This window comes from Onychomys torridus, chromosome 21 (assembly GCF_903995425.1).
Source record: "Onychomys torridus chromosome 21, mOncTor1.1, whole genome shotgun sequence".
NCBI classification, from domain to species: Eukaryota; Metazoa; Chordata; class Mammalia; order Rodentia; family Cricetidae; genus Onychomys; species Onychomys torridus.
The window spans coordinates 23,786,795-23,804,158 of record NC_050463.1 but is presented as its reverse complement, the minus strand read 5'-3'; the positions used below and the strand labels follow the sequence as shown (position 1 = coordinate 23,804,158).

Genomic DNA, 17,364 nt, shown 5'->3' with positions numbered 1-17,364 from the left:
TGTTGCCTTACATCCAACTGGGTCCTCCAAATTTACTTACGGTTTCTTTTAGAACATTTTTCACGTCAATGTAAAAACAGCGTGGACTTTTGAGACAGCTGGCTTGAATCTGTCACTACTTACTATCCAGGTGACCTCAGGTACATTGTTTATCCTGTGAGTCTGAAATGGTATGTAAGTCTTTTTCCCTTCTCTTAGACATGGATTTTCTAATGTAAATCACAGTATTAATATTCCCTTCAAATATTAAATTAGCTGTTATTGCACTAAAGATTCTGAAACATTTGGTATACATATAGCATTTGATATTTGCCAGCTGAGGAGTGTCCCCAAAGCACCTAGGACATGTACCTAAATTTGCAGTGGCATGTAGAACCACTCAGGGAATGGTGGTTCATACCTGTGGCTAGATAGCAAGATCTTGTTCCAAAAGGCCAAAAAAGAAAACAAAACACCAAAACCAAACAAACAACCCAGCCTGGTGGTGGTGGCGCTCACCTTTAATCCCAGCACTCAAGAGGCAGAGGCAGGCGGATCTCTGTGAGTCTGAGGCCAGCCTGGGCTACAGAGTGAGTTCTGGGACAGCCTCCAAAGCTACACAGAGAAACCCTGTCTTGGGGAGGAAAAGAGAAAAGAAAATGGGAAAGAAGGATGGATGGAAGGGGCAAGAGAAGAAGGAGTTTTAAGCACGCAGAGCGAACGAGGAACGAGGAACGAGGAGGAAGGGTGGCCAAAGCCAGCACGGCATGCAGCCCTCAGGGAGGCGGCGCTCCTACAGGACCTGTTTCATCCTGAACTGCTTGCAGATCTTCGTGTTCTCAGCATAGACTGACTTTGCAGGCCACTCATGTTTCTTGTAGCTCTTTTTCTTCAGGTTCACGTAGCTCTCATTCTCCACTATGACTTCGGCAGGACCTTCGTCCTCATCTGCATCCTCCTCTGGTTCTGAGAATCTTTCCGCTTGAATGAAGTAGAAGGAAACATTTTCAGTCTGTCCTTTCTTTAGGAAAGGGAAAAACTCAATAATAACAAAGTCACAACTACAACAACAGGAGACGAAGGAAACACTGAAGTTTAATGAAACAGGTTCATTCATTTCAACACTACTTCTATGAAAGGACTTAAAAGGCTAAAGCCAGCTTTCCTCAAGAATGAACCATGCTGGGGCTAGAGAGATGGCTCAGCGGTTAAGAGCGCCGACTGCTCTTCCAGAGGTCCTGAGTTCAATTCCCAGCAACCACATGGTGGCTCACAACCATCTGTAATGAGATCTGGTGCCCTCTTCTGTGTACATAAGAAATAAATACATCTTAAAAAAAAGAATAAACTGTTCTAATAAATCAAAGTAACAATGAAGTTTTTGTTGTTGTTGTTGTTTTTGTTTTCTTGTTTTGTTTTTTGAGACAGGGTTTCTTCATGTAGCCCTGGAACTGGCTCTGTAGACCAGGCTAGCTTCGAACTCAGAGATCTGCCCACCTCTGCCTCCCAAATGCTGGGATTAAAGGTGTGTCAAAGCTTCCAATTCAAGGAATTAACATAGAGTATCTCAGCTATTTGCAAGTGTGCCCCGAATTCAATGGTATAAAATGACCCCAATGTCTATGAAATAATCTACTGATCCATAAAATGTGGCAGATCTATGTAATGAAATATCCCTCAACAACAACAAGGAATGAACACACACTTTGGCATTCGTGAGCTTTGAAAACATTATGCTAAGTGAAAGAATCCAGCTTCCAAAAGCTTCCTACCATATGATTCCATTTCTATGAACTGCAGAGAGTAGGCAAACTTGTGAACATGGGCTATGGAGTAATAGTTAGGACTGATGACAGGGACTATGTACAGGTTTATTTCAGGGTCATCAGTAGTGGTCATAACTACGCAACTAAAACATAAAAAAAATCCTATTGAATGACATCTTTCAAATAGGTGAATTTTATGGCATATAAATTATATTCAGTAATGTTACTAAAAAGTCAGACTAAAGATGCAGCTCAGTATAGAGGGCTTGCCTGGCATGAGAAAGGCCAGAGGTTCAATCCCCAGTACCACCAAAAACAAACAAACAAACCAAAACAAAGAACCTTCCATGACATCTAATTTGCCATTTCTCAAGGGACACATGTGAATACCATGTACTAGAGGTGAGTCAGGAGGAGGTCCTAGCTAACTACCCAGCATCTGCATCTCAGCTCACTGCTCTCTACTTGACATTTACCAGGAAACTCTGCTTTCCCCTAGTGGTGCGTTGGTTTAAACCTAGGACCTCATGCACGCCAGGCCGACTCCCTGCTGCTGAGCTATACCTCTAGCCCTTAGCCAGGAAACTCTTAGGAAAGACAGAACATTGCATTTTTCCTGAAAGACAGACAATAATAAGTGAAAGCAAATTCTTTGATGAAGAGGAGTGTGTGGTGTAAGAATTTTTACGACAAAGCTGAACAAAGCCAGTGGCCTATATATACATGTTTGTGTTTAATGATTCATAAAAACAGCATTATTTGGATCAATTTTTTTTACTAGCCTAGAATACTAAAAACAGGAGGGAATGGATATCATATATAAAAAATAAACATATGAAACCAAATTAAATGAGAGCATCTGAGAAAGTATCTTGAGACCTGTCTGACCTCAGTCCACACAGTCAGGGCCCTGGTCCAGCTGGCCAGCTCTGCTTGTCACTCAGGCTCAGCATTCTTTACACAGTTACACTATACTATACACCACCCAGACCTTCTATCTAGGGAGCACAAACCATGTAACACAGCTGGGATTCATAGGTAAGGGCAGGCTCGGTGGCCAGTCAGGGAATCCCCACCAGCCTTGTATTGCTTTACTTTTAAACCCGTTATTCTGAACGCTGACCCCGTCTTGTCCCTAAGATTACCATTTTACTTACCTTCTGGAATTTGATCGGAAAGAACAGAATGACGTGGGACCCCTGGTCTGTGGTAGGCGGGTTTATTGGTCCTGGTGTCCGAAGGCTCCAGAGGGGAGTTCACGGGAGGAACGCTGTACTTGTGGTAAGTGCTTGTCAGTAACTTGACGATCTCAGACTCCTCCTCCAAGAGGGTCATCAAGGAATACACAGCGGGTTCTGAGGTCTTTGCAAATTCCAAGGCCTTGCCATAAAGGAACTCAGAGATATGTAAACGACAAGCCAGAGGTAGGTTCTCATTGGTGGAATAGAATGCCACAAGGGGCGCTTGGTAGGGGTATTTATGGTCTTTAGGAAAGCGAATCTCAAGCTCATACAGGAAAGCTGAATCTTCCTCAACGTTAAGATGAGAATCATTTACGTTTCTCTCTGTTCTCCCAATGATTTGACTTGGGGGCACTTCATGTTTGAATTTGCATTTTGATCCAAATTTACAGTTTCCTTTGAGGTAAAATCTACAGGTCTCAGGTGAAGCGTCCCGCACACTGTTGGCATTTCCCTTCTGCTTGGACTTGCAGAATGTATTTGTCAAATACTCTAGTTCCAGTCCAATGGTCCAGACTCTGTTCTGAATTCTTTCTATAAATTTTTCTCCACAGATCGACCTGAGAGCAAGCACCTCTTCCTGCCTCTGCTCCACACACTCCTGCAAGCTTATACAAACAGCTGCCTCAGAGAGCCTCATCCTCTCTCCAAATGTCTCCGAGAAACACTGCTGGAGCAGATATTCTAGCGCTGCCCCCAGATCTCCGTCACAAATCCTCAGAGCCAAATGACAGTGCTCAGTGTTGAAACCATACCTGGGGAGGGCAAATATGACAAAATGCCATGTCAACAGTCTTACCACATCACCGAAGTGAATTCACCTAAATACACACAGATGGAGTTACAACTGTGGCCAGGTACAGTACGTACTCTGAAAAAGCATCTCTCATAACACTAACCCCTCCATCTTAAAGATGCTTTTAGGCATACTGGGCTCTGCTGGCCCCAGCAAGACAGGATGTCACAGGGAAGGTACTTGGGTTTAGAACATGACACAGATGCCTTGACTTCTCCCCAGCTTCCATAAGTGATAAAAGTGGTCACCTGGAAAGTTTAAGCACAGCAAACGGTGAGACTGGGATTTCTGGAATAGGAGGCTCAACTTCTTCTGGGCCGATATATTCCCAAGAAATGGGGTCAGGAATAAAGGCAGGCCCTTGTCCAGCTGGCCAGCACTGCTCATCACCACACTCCGGCTCGTCATCCTCCTCCTCCTCCTCCCCAGAGATTTCTCTTCTAGAGAATGGGGCATTTTCACAAAACAGATGTTAATGTCTAGTTAGTTCCGAAAACACTGAGAAAAATTCAGCAAGAGTCTAAGAATTTAATTCAAGGAGCCAAGGACATGGGACTCTGACTGCTCGTCAGCTGCTACCTTAATCTCTTAGCGAACCACTCATTGTCATTTCTGTCTTGGGAAATAATATTCCTTACATACATGTTTGCCATCAGGTCCTATGGAAAGTCATGTACAGAAACATACTCTTTTTAGCTTCTCAATAACCCTGCTATTACTGGAGTCCCCAGTTTTCAAATGATCAATTAAACCTCAGAGAGGATTAGTAACTGAGGTTACATAGAAAGGAACAGTAAGATTTTTATCCTAGTCTAAGCCCAGAGCCTGGACTCTTACCACAGAAGCGTCTCTTCCTCTACTTATCCAAAGATACTATCCCCATCTTTCTTCTTTAATGTAGAAGCCTTTTCTAAGTCTGAGACAAACACAAATCTTGTAGAGGACAGAACATTTTCTACTCCTGACAGGCCACTCACTAATTCTATCAAAGGATTTATTTCTTCATTGAATTGCTGAGAAAAGAGCCAGGCAAACTGCTCAGGATTTCTAGCAAATTGGAAAATAAACAAACCTCTTCAACTGATGCCAGAACACAGAGGAGTTAAGATGCAATGCAGAGGCAGATAGGCACAATAGTAAAGCTTCATCTAGGGGCTAAAGAGATGGCTCAGTGGTTAAGAGCACTGGCTGTGCTTTCAGAGGACCTGAGTTCAATTCCCAGCACCCACATGGCAGCTCACAACTGTCTGTAACTCCAGTTCCAAAGAATCTGATACCGTCTCCCGGCCTCTTCCAGAACCAGGCATGCCAATGGTGGCCAGACAGCAGGCAGAACAGCCATAGGTTTCAGAAAAAAAGAACAGCAAAAACTTATCTTTCGGGGGGTTGGGTGGGTGGGAAAGCTGAGGCAGGGGGACTGCAGGGAGTCCGAGGCCAGCCTTGGCTGTATCAGCAAGAACGTGCTGATATCTGCTCTTAGAACAAGTCTCCTGCTTGTTCATACCAGTTTTTGGTTGGCATCTTTGCAATAGAACACTAACAACCCATATTAACAAGGGCCTGGAGAAAAAGAAAAATGAGGCAGTCTGTGTTACTGCTCAGGGTGGCGCAGACACACCCACTCTAAAACTGAGGCTGGGTAAACAGCTCTTCTGTTTCTCTCGCCTCACCTCAGCTAACTGTATAGTCGCTGTAGGCTCTACACCAGCAGTTCTCCACCTGTGGGTCGCGACCCCACAGGGGATGTATATCAGACACCCTGCATATCAAGTGTTGCCGTTAGGATTCATAACAGTAGCAAATTCACAGGCATGAAATAATGCTATGGTTGGGGGTCAGCACAGGATGAGGAACTGAATGAAAGGGTCACAGAGAAGCACGGCTCCACACTGACTCAGTACCCAAAGCTGCACGGGCGTTTGCACTGTCAATGTGTTCTCAAGATAAAGTGTACTCAAATAAGATACTTTACTCGGGTCCCGCGTCCGCACCCTGTTCCTGCAGGTCTCTCAGCAGGGCTTTCACTTTCTCCTGGTTCTCTGACGTCATGTGCAGCGTCTGCAGGGGCACTTTGGTTCTGGGCTTCCATTTGGGCCTCGTCTCTTCTTTGTTTTTGTTACTGTCACTGGGCCTGAATGAAACATCACATGCTCATGCGCTGAACTTTGATACTGTCATCAGAGTTCCCACATACAACACACACGGACGGCAGGAGGCATCACATGCGGAGAGAACGCATTTTCGACAGTATCTACTGAATTTCCCTAGCCTCCTGCTAGGCTTTCCCCAAACTCCTTGAATCTGAAAAGTTCCCAGCCTATTCTCTGACAGTGACATTTCTGAAGAGTGCAGTCCACTATCTTACAGAAATTCTCACAGTCTCAAATTTGTCTCATTTCTTCAAAATTTGTTTGGGGGGAAGGGATCGCACATGCTCCTCTCTGACAGACCTCTTATCTATATATCCCTATACTTTACCTTCCTGCTTTTTTTTTTTTTTAAAGACAGGGCTCATGGCATAGGCTGGGGTCTATGGATCACATGAGTTGATCTTCTGGCCTGCCTCTACCTCCCAAGTGTGGTCCACCATGCTCTCTCTCCATTCTTGATCTTAAAGTTCATCCCTCTCTTTGGACACAATGTCCCAACCTCCTTATTTCCTCTAGTGAGTCATTCAGCAGTTACCCTCACTCAGTCCTCATTTATCTTACCTTACCTGGTGTGGGGCTAAGACGGCCCAAAGAAAACGGTCCACTCTCCCTACTGCCAGAAAGGCATATATTCAAGAGTAACGGCCGGACGTTTTTGGCGCATGCCTTTAATCCTAACACTCAGGAGGCAGAGCCAGGTGGACCTCTGTGAGTTCAAGGCCAGCTTGGTTTACAGATCTAGTACAGGCACCAAAACTACACAGGGAAACCCGGTCTCGAAAAAACAAAAAGAGCAGCAATTGTGGCCAGAGTGGCTGAAATGTCATACACCCTTGCTACAAACTCTCTGTGGCTTCTATATTATCCAAAGCAAAAGCCACAGCCCCTTGACTGGTCCCAGGGCCGCCTGCAGTCACTTCTCTGCTCTGATCCTGCTCACTTGCTCTTGTCACGTGGTCTCTTTGCATTTCCCAAATGTCTTCAAATGTAGGCCTGGCTTAGGGACTTCCAAGTTGCTTCACCTTTCTGCCTTGAATGTTTTCCTCTCAGACAAGCTCGCTCTTTACCTCCCTTTCAAATGATACCTTTGTAGAGGACTTCCACATGACAGCAACTCAATTCTGGCATTTTATTCACACATTACCCTGTTGTGGAATATCAGTTTAAGATGCGTTACATTGCCGGGCAGTGGTGGCGCACACCTTTAATCCCAGCACTCGGGAGGCAGAGCCAGGTGGATCTCTGTGAGTTCGAGGCCAGCTTGGGCTACAGAGTGAGTTCTAGGAAAGGTGCAAAGCTACACAGGGAAACTCTGTCTCGAAAAACCAAAAATAAAAAAAAAGATGCGTTACATTCATTTATACTGTGGGACGTTTGTTTAATGTGCTGCATTCTTTATGCTGCATTTGTCTAACTCTGTGATGCTGTGTTACTGTGCCTGTCTAAAACACCTGATTGGTCTGATGAAGAGCTGAACGGCCAATAGGGAGGCAGGAGAGAGGACAGGCGGGGCTGGCAGGCAGAGAGAGTAGATAGGAGCACTCTAGACTCCAGAAGAGAACAAAAGAGAACAGCTGAGAGCGACAGAAGGAGAAAGAGAATGACAGGGGCCAGCCACCCAGCCACCTACACAGCCACCCAGCCACCCAGCCACCCACACAGCCACCTACACAGCCACCCAGCCACCCAGCCACCCACACAGCCACCTACACAGCCACCCAGCCACCCAGCCAACCCAAGCCACACAGCCACCCAGGCACCCAGCCACCTACACAGCCACCCAGCCACCCAGCCACCCAGCCACCCAGTCACACAGGCACCCAGCCACCCAGCCACACAGCCACACAGCCAGCCACACAGCCAGCCACCCAACCCAGCCAGCCACCCAGCCACACAGGCACCCAGCCACCCAGCCACCTACACAGCCCCCCAGGCACCCAGCCACACAGCCACCCAGCCACTCAGCCACTCAGCCACACAGGCACCCAGCCACCCACCCAGCCACCCACCCAGCCACCCACCCAGCCACACAGCCACCCAGCCACCCAGGCACCCAAGCCACACAGCCACCCAGCCACCCAGCCACACAGCCACACAGCCACCCAGCCACCCAAGCCACCTAGCCACCCAGCCACACAGGCACCCAGCCAGCCACCCAGCCACCCCCCAGCCACCCACACAGCCACCCACACAGCCACCCACCCAGCCACCCAGCCACACAGCCAGCCACCCAGGCACACAGCCAGCCACCCAGGCACCCAGGCACCCAAGCCACACAGCCACCCAGCCACCCAGCCAACCCAAGCCACACAGCCACCCAGGCACCCAGCCACCTACACAGCCACCCAGCCACCCAGCCAGCCACCCAGCCACCCAGCCACCCAGTCACACAGGCACCCAGCCACCCAGCCACACAGCCACACAGCCAGCCACACAGCCAGCCACCCAACCCAGCCAGCCACCCAGCCACACAGGCACCCAGCCACCCAGCCACCTACACAGCCCCCCAGGCACCCAGCCACACAGCCACCCAGCCACTCAGCCACTCAGCCACACAGGCACCCAGCCACCCACCCAGCCACCCACCCAGCCACCCACCCAGCCACACAGCCACCCAGCCACACAGCCACCCACCCAGCCACCCACACAGCCACCCACCCAGCCACCCACACAGCCACCCACCCAGCCACCCAGCCACACAGCCAGCCACCCAGCCACCCAGCCAGCTACCCAGGCACCCAGGCACCCAAGCCACACAGCCACCCAGCCACCCAGCCAACCCAAGCCACACAGCCACACAGCCACCCAGGCACCCAAGCCACACAGCCACCCAGCCACCCAGTCACACAGGCACCCAGCCACCCAGCCACCCAGCCACACAGCCAGCCACCCAGCCAGCCACCCAGCCACCCAGCCACACAGGCACCCAGCCACCCAGCCACCCAGCCACACAGCCAGCCACCCAGCCAGCCACCCAGCCACACAGCCAGCCACACAGCCACCCAGCCACCCAGCCACCCACACAGCCACCCAGCCACCCACACAGCCACCCACACAGCCACACAGCCAGCCACACAGCCACCCAGCCAGCCACCCAGGCACCCAGGCACCCAGCCACCCAAGCCACCCAGGCACCCAGGCACCCAGCCAGCCACCCAGCCACCCAGCCACCCAGGTACCCAGCCAGCCACCCAGCCAGCCACCCAACCCAGCCAGCCACCCAGCCACACAGCCACCCAGCCACCCAGCCAGCCACCCAGGCACCCAGCCACCTACACAGCCACCCAGGCACCCAGCCACACAGCCACCCAGCCACCCAGCCAGCCACCCAGCCACCCAGCCAGCCACCCAGCCACCCAGCCAGCCACCCAGCCACACAGCCACCCAGCCACCCAGCCACCCAGCCACCTACACAGCCACCCAGCCACCCAGCCACCACCCAGCCACACAGCCAGCCACCCAGCCACACAGCCAGCCAGCCACACAGCCAGCCACACAGCCAGCCAGCCACCCAGCCACACAGCCACCCACACAGCCACCCAGCCACCCAGCCAGCCACCCAGCCACCCAAGCCACACAGCCATCCATCCAGCCACCCAGCTACCCAGCCACCCAGCCAGCCACACAGCCACACAGCCACCCATAGAGTAAGAAGGAAAGAAAGATATATAGAATAAAGAAAGGTAAAAAGCCCAGAGGCAAAATGTAGTTAAAGAGAAACGGGATAATTTAAGTTAGAAAAGCTGGCTAGAAACAAGTCAAGCTAAGGCCGGGCATTCGTAAGTAAGTAAGTCTCTGTGTATCTATTTGGGAGCTGGGTGGCGGCCCCATAGATAGAAAAACCAATACTACTCCACATATTATGCGCCTTCATTTTTCCTCATCACACTTACTGCCTCTGTGATAGATATACTTATGGTCCTTCTATCTCAAAATTCTTTTTTTAAAAAAGATTTAGTTATTATGTACACAGTGTTCTGCCTGCAGGCCAAATCTCATTACAGATGGTTATCAGCCACCATGTGGGTGCTGGGAATTGAACTCAGGACCTCTGGAAGAGCAGCCAGTGCTCTTAACTGCTGAGCCATCTCTGCAGCCCTCAAAACTCTTTTAAGGAGATAACTAGAATGTTTTACTTATTGGTACAATTCTAGTCTGTACAATATTACCCAGGACATAGAAGGCACTTAGCAAATAGCTTGTGAACAGTTGAACATTTAATACTCTAGGACCTATCATGTATGTACTTTGGAAAAAAAAAAGATTTGCATTTAACTCACATGTTAGGTTTTAAGCTAGCAGGCAGGGTGAAAACACACTTTGAAATTACTCTGAAAAAGCCGAGTGTGGTGTATGCTGGGATTAAAGGCGTGCACCACCACTGCCTGGCTTTTTTTTTTTTTTTGAGAATGGAAAAACTTGTAGATTTTTTTTTTGGTGGGATACCTGACAACTGGGCAATTTTAAATCCTACAATCACAGACTCATTACAGCAATTAATTTGGTAGCTAGTTTAAGAAACTTATCTTCTATTTGTTTCTCTTTTTTTTTCCTTTTCTGAATGCATACAGTTGAATTCACTTAGGCTAAAGGTATGTATGATCTATGATATCATCAAATCTTGAATCCATTTATATTCCTTCCTTCCTTACTAATGTTCCCATGAATACATTTATGTGTGTGATGGTTCTAATGAAGTCTGTCCATCTTGAAAAATCCCATATACAACGTAGTAGTGTTTAGTAGTCAATGGGAATTTTATATTTATATTGTATAACATGTACTAGGTATATCTACTTTTGTTTCTTTGTTTGTTTTCTTAGACACAGTTTCTCTGTGTAGCCCTGGCTGTCCTGGAATTCACTTTTTAGACCAAGCTAGTCTTGAACTAACAGAGATCTGCCTGCCTCAGCCTCCTGAGTGCTGGGATTAAAGGCATATGCCACCACAGCCTGGAGATTTTATATATATGGTTTTTTGAGACAGGGTTTCTCTGTGTAGCTTTGCGCCTTTCCTGGATCTCATTCGGTAGACCAGGCTGGCCTCGAACTCACAGAGATCCATCCTGCCTCTGCCTCTGGAGTGCTGGGATTAAAGGTGTGCACCAACCACCGCCCGCCTATATTTACTTTTTAATCTCCCATTAGACTTATTAGAATTCTGTCTCTTCATTAATTAAAAGCTGGACACGAGGGAAGGTTGGCTATGTCATCTGTTACCAGCCATCACATGAAATACCATCAGATAATGACTGATCTAGTTGGGGAGTATGAAACCCATTAACTAGAAAGACACAGTCAGGTTGCATTTGGGGCTGTTTAATTTTAACACTGACCTATAGAGTCTACAGAGTACTTAAGATTTTAAACTTTGATGTACTTTTTTCTCTTCTAGTATTGACTCTTCTACAAGCTCAATAGTAACATTATATTCAGTTCAGTGTTACAACGTAGTTAAGATCGGAATTCAACCTACTTAAAAAAAAGTTATTTACCATTGTGCTTTAAAAAGGTTATATAAAGGGCTGGAGAGATGGCTCAGAGGTTAAGAGCACTGGCTGCTCTTCCAGAGGTCCTGAGTTCAATTCCCAGCAACCACATGGTGGCTCACAACCATCTGTAATGAGATCTGGCGCCCTCTTCTGTGTACATAATAAATAAATAAATCTTAAAAAAAAAAAAAAAAAAAAAAAAAAGGTTATAAAGAGAAGGATTGCCAGAAATTCAGAAGAGAACAATTAACTGGAAAAGAATTACTCATTCCCACCCGCCTCTTGGCCATACCACATATTAGGGATTGAAACTGTTTCCATATGCGCACATTCTGAAAGTAGAACAAAGGTCTGGTACAAGGCCCACTGGGTAAAGGTGCTGCCACCAAGCCTGACACGCCGAGTTTGGTCCCTGGGACCCACATGGTAGAAGAGGACGCCAACTCCCACACACTGCTTTGAGCTCCACACGCACCCCACAGCGCCCACATACAAACACACACACCAATAAGATGTAGGGAAGTGCATAATGACCTGGGTGAGCGCTTTGATGCAGTGAAGACACAAAAGTCATCGCCATCATCCCAAATTCTATTCGATGCCTTTCTACTGCCGCCGCCGCCGCCACCACCACCGCCACAGCCGCCCCCGTGAGATTTATTCGTGTGACCCCTGCCTCCTCTTCCTCCTCCAGAAGACCCCTTTCCGTCCCCTTTGCCTGGCTTGCCTTTTCTTCTTACAGAAGAACTCATTTTCACCTGAAAGACAAAAAAATTAATATAGAAACTAAACCACATAAAAAATACTAGTCCTTTTTCGATCATAGTAGTGGATAAAGCCTGCTTTAAAGAAATAAAGAAAAATACACATTTTAAATGGGTGAGGTTGGGGACAGATTGGCTAAATTGCTTCACATAATTTTTTGTTGATGTTACAAAATACATGTACCTTAGGACTAACATTTAGTAAATTTCTCTGACATAGCTTTCCTAACCCATCAGAGACAAAAGGAGGAAGTTAAAGACACACACATGCCTTTAATCCCAGCATTTGAGAGACAGAGGCAAGTGGATCTCTGAATTTGAGGGTAGCCTGGTTTACATAGTGAGTTCCAAGGCTACATAGAGAAATTCTGTCTCAAAAAACAAAACAAAATAAAAAAAGATGTATACAATAGACTCTAGAGAAATCATTAAAAATACACTAGAAATATTTAATGACTAATTCAAATAGAAAGGACAGAGTAAACCAGAAACAAAGGAACAGACACAAGATATAGTTAACAACTAGAATGTTATGATAGACATAACTCCCACTATATTAATTATAACAATAAATGTGAATGGAATAAATAATCCAGTCAAAAGATTGTCATGCTCATCCTTTTTTTTTTTTTTAAAAAAAAGGAAGGAACTATAAATTCAAATACACAAACAAAAGGATGGAAAAAAATGAATTAAATATCTGATAGTTTATGTTCCAGATATATTATGTGACAATAAGGAATTTCAGGAAAGGTAGAACCGCTATGTGAATATCAGACAGAATAGGCTACATAGAACAACAAAAAAAAAATGTTACTTGAGATTTAAAAAAGGTATACTGTAATTATAAAAGGGTCAACTAAGAAGGAAGATACACAACAATTATAAGCATATATGTATCTAACAATAAAGCAGCCAAATTCACAAAGAAACAGACAAGTGGTAACAGTAGCACCCACTTCCATATGGTAGAACAAGCCGATGAGCAACAAGGAAAGAAGCCTTTATTTTCTTTTTTTTTTTTTTTGAGACAAGGTTTCTCTGTGTAGCTCTGGCTGTCCTGGGACTCACTCTGCAGACTGGCTTCAAACTTACATCAGGGATCCGCCTGCATCTGCCCGAGTGCTGGGATTAAAGGCAGGCGCCACCACGCCCAGCTACCTCAATAAATGTTTAGAAGACAGAAATAACACAAAACATGCTCTGCCACTAAAGTAAAATGAAATTAGAAATTAAAAGCAGGCACAAATGGATCAACTCACAAATATACGGATATTAAAGCTAGATCTCTTGGTCTTTTTCCTTCAAGATCCTTCCTGGTTTTATGTATGTATGTACTGAGTGTTTACTTCGTCTTCCTCTCCTACACCTAGAAAGCTCTTTGGAGGCAGCAACTGTGTCTATTTTGATCACCAGTGTACCTCTAGGATACGTAACATCTGGAAGAAAGCAGGAATTAAACATGGCCTGGGGTGTGAATGACTGATGGTTAATGAATAATTTCTGTGAGAATGAAGATTCATTCATGAATTTGTCTATTCTACAAATACGTACTGAACATTTATGTGGTGGATCTTGGGGGATTTAACAGCTAAGACGAAAGTCATGCTTTTCGAGGCTTCCTTTCTAGAGGGTTTGGTGGACAATAAACACAGGTACAATCATTCAAGATTTAGTCTGTTTTCCTCTGCTATACCAGAATACTTAAGATTGGGTAATTTATAAAGACCAAAGGTTTATTCAGGCTCGCAGTTCTGAGCATTAGGAAATTCGAAGCACACTGCATCTGAGCAGATGACAGTCAGAGCTCTGCACTAGGTAGGTCTTGGCAGGGCAGAAGAGAAGAGGGCAAGAAGGCTTAAGGAAGAGGCAAAACACAAGGGGCTGCCTTGCTTTATAATAACTATCTTGTGAGACTGATTTCTCTCCCTTAAGGTACTCACCTCTTTTAATTACCTAATCACTCTTAAAGAATCCAACTCCTAATACTGGTTAATCAATTTCAACATAATTTTTTGCTTGTTTGTTTGCTTTTTTTTTTTTTTTTTTCTTTTCTTTGAGACAGGGTCTCTCTGTGTAACTTCCCTGGCTGGCCTTGAAGTCACAGAGTTCCAGCCTCTGCCTCTTGAGTGTTGGGATTAAAGGCATGCACCATCGCTGGCTCAATACAAGTTTTTGAGGGGACAGATAATATCCCAACTACAGCAACAGAGAACTGGTTGCTCCCCAGGGGTGGAAGGTGTCCCTCTGCTGAAGACACCATGCACTTCAGACATAGTGCCCAGAGGGGCTGAGCTGGATCTGACCTGAGAGCCTCCTCCCTGAGGACCAGCTTTCCTGGTACCAGAAAGCGCCAGGCTAGCTTCCACAGGAGAGAAGCAAAACAGTCTTGCCCAGCTTCAACATCTACGAAACACAACAACCAGCAAGGCACAATAACCCTAAGGGGGCAATAGTGGTGTGCACACCTTGGTGGCAACCAACAGCTGGTAACTCTCTGCCTTCTTTCTCTTTTCTTCTTCTTCTTCTTTTTATTAATTTATTTTTTTTTTATTACCAGCTTGATACAGTATAAATTCTTATCCCAATAGTGAAATGTTTCATTGAGGCTTGCTCAGTAATTGAGGAAAACCAAAACCAAAACTTATTATAAGCCACAGTCATCCTGCTATATCGCCTCCCTGGTTCTGTAGGTTGCAGTCTGATTATTTTTTGCTTTATATCTAGAATCCACTTATGAGTGAGTACATACCATGTTTGTCTGAGTCTGGGTTACCTCACTCAGGATGATATTTTCTAGTTCCATTCATTTGCCTGCAAACCTCATGATGTCACTGTTTTTCTCACCTCCTTTCTCTTTACTCTGAGCTCTGAAATCTGACGGTTCTTACCCCTCATCAAAGAAACCTCTTTTTGCAACAGAAAAAACCATTACAGAAAATTACAATCGATCCAAATGCAGAGAATGAGAGATGGTGTGGTGCCCAGTCCCAACTGATGCACCAATAACACAACTCCTGAATCTTAGGTTCAGGGGTCACTGCTGACGGGACAGAAAGATTGTAAGAGCAAGAGGAACAGGAACTCTGTTGTGAGATTGCATCTCCTAGAAGTGCCAGAAAGGCTACACCCATGATGTTTTATCAACATGGCTGCCTGGATAAAACCCGAATAACAAGGGCACCAATGGAAATGCTAACACAGAAGGGGGTGAAATGGTTTTCCTCAGGAAAGAGCCCCCCAACTGGTTATTGAAAACCAAATGGTCAGCTTGAGATCATATACATGCAAGTAGCATTATATAGACCAAGCAGGTTGTATTTATTCATTTAGGAATACACACACACACACACACACACACACACACACACACACACACACACGCGCGCGCACATATGTACATATGTAACAACAATAAAAGAAAAAGAAGCCATGAATTTAAGAGAAAGCAAAGGAGGTATAAAGGAGGGGTTAGAAGGAAGAAAAGGATGCAGGGGTGATGAAATTATACATTCAAAAACCATAAAAATTATTAGAGCCGGGCAGTGGTGGTACACACCTTTAATCCCAGCACGCAAGAGGCAGAGGCAGAGCCAGGCAGATCTCTGTGAGTTCAAGGCCAGCCTGGTCTACAGAGCAAGTTCCAAGACAGCCAGGGCTGTTACACAGAGAAACCCTGTCTTGAAAAACAAAACAACAACAAAAACTTACTAGAAAAAACAAAACAAAACAAAAACCTAACCAAGGCTATTACAGAGGCGTTGATGAGTACCTCTCCAGATAACCTCTGAGCGGATACATGAACAAATGGAGAGAGTGAGCCATGAAACTTTAGTGAAAAGAATATTTTGAGTAGCAACAATGGCAGATGCAAAAGTTTCAAGTTCAGAACATCAACCGGAGGTCCAGGGACTGGATGTTGGGATAAGACCAGAGTGTGTATGAAGAGAAACCAGTACCTCAATTAGGAAACGAGTATACTTGTGCAGGTTAGAGGAAAAAAAAGGCAATGGCTCAAAAATTTGGGGGGCGGAGCCATACGTTGTTTACACTGAAACTCCATTGGGATGACGCAAAAGTATTTGCGGCTGGGAGATTTTGTAGCAGGATTGGACACTAACTCCTAAGAAAGAAGTGTTGTTTCTGGTTTGGGTTAATAGTGCAGAAAATATATATGTATCAGGGCAATCTGGCCTCGGTGGAATGTTCTGTGTGTGTGCATTTAGAACAATCTTCTTGATAACTGATGAGTTTAGCTCCCCTACTACATCCTCTCACCTTAGCTGTGGTACCTGACTTCAGGTGGACTTAGGTTAGCGACAGTGATTAGCTGGAGTGTGAAAGTTAGATAAAAGTTGTGGTTTGGGATTTGAACCCAAGATTGGTTAGTTTTTATAAGAACAGCAGCTTCACTGGTGTGTTGTTCATTAGCTAGCTCTGTAAGGACAGTTTCTCCGTGACGGGTAGGGCCCCCCCAATGCCCAAACACCATAAATACAGAAACAAAACACAAATAATGCCCTCTTTCAATTTAAAAATTAAAACTCGCTGGGCAGTGGTGGCACACGCCTTTAGTCCCAGCACTCTGGAGGCAGAGGCAGATGGATCTTTGAGTTCCAGGTCCGCAGGGTCTACAGAATGAGTTCTAGGATGGCTAGGACTACAAAGAGAAACATTGTTGGGAGGAGGGTGGTGGTTTAAAATTCAAGTGTTTTAATTTCTTTCTAATTCCAGATCCCCCTAGGTAAGAACATCATAAGTCCAAACTACAAGTTCTCTAAGACAGCACTGGATTCACATCACTCACAAAAAAAAAAAAAAAAAAAAAAAAAAAAAAAAAAAGAAAAAAAAGAAAGAAAAAAGGTGTTAAACGCTTAACAGGTGAGTAGAAGAATTACATAAATAATTGCATATCATTTTTTTTTTTAATTTAGGAAGAAAGGAAAACATACACACATCAAACATCTCATCACTCAAACCACCCTGTTCGGGTTAATTCATACACTAAGAAAGGGTCAGAAAAAGGCAAAAAAGATTCCGTAAGGCAAGTTGCCTCACACCAACACACAAAAGGTTACATTTCCAACTTGGCGCTGTGATTTTCACACAGAAATCTGAACCAAGATTTAATGGTTATAGTGGCATCCAATACTCCAACATTACCAGATGTTTCCTAT

At 45.5% G+C, this 17,364-nt stretch overlaps 1 protein-coding gene across 2 annotated transcripts in view; it reads right to left on the bottom strand.

The window, feature by feature from the left end:
• Positions 1 to 17,364, bottom strand: part of Dhx57 (DExH-box helicase 57) — a 57,906-nt gene that overhangs the window by 39,540 nt on the left and 1,002 nt on the right. Inside the window, exons 2-6 of one of the 2 annotated variants that reach the window (XM_036171131.1) lie at positions 11,958 to 12,181; positions 5,755 to 5,913; positions 4,031 to 4,222; positions 2,903 to 3,741; positions 782 to 960 (exon numbers count right to left, since the gene is read on the bottom strand). In XM_036171131.1, coding sequence (XP_036027024.1) covers positions 782 to 960; positions 2,903 to 3,741; positions 4,031 to 4,222; positions 5,755 to 5,913; positions 11,958 to 12,175 — 1,587 coding nt within the window. In that variant the 5' untranslated portion in view covers positions 12,176 to 12,181. Of the gene's footprint in view, positions 1 to 781; positions 961 to 2,902; positions 3,742 to 4,030; positions 4,223 to 5,754; positions 5,914 to 11,957; positions 12,182 to 17,364 lie in introns of those variants that run through there. The other variant, XM_036171132.1, reaches the window with a different exon arrangement.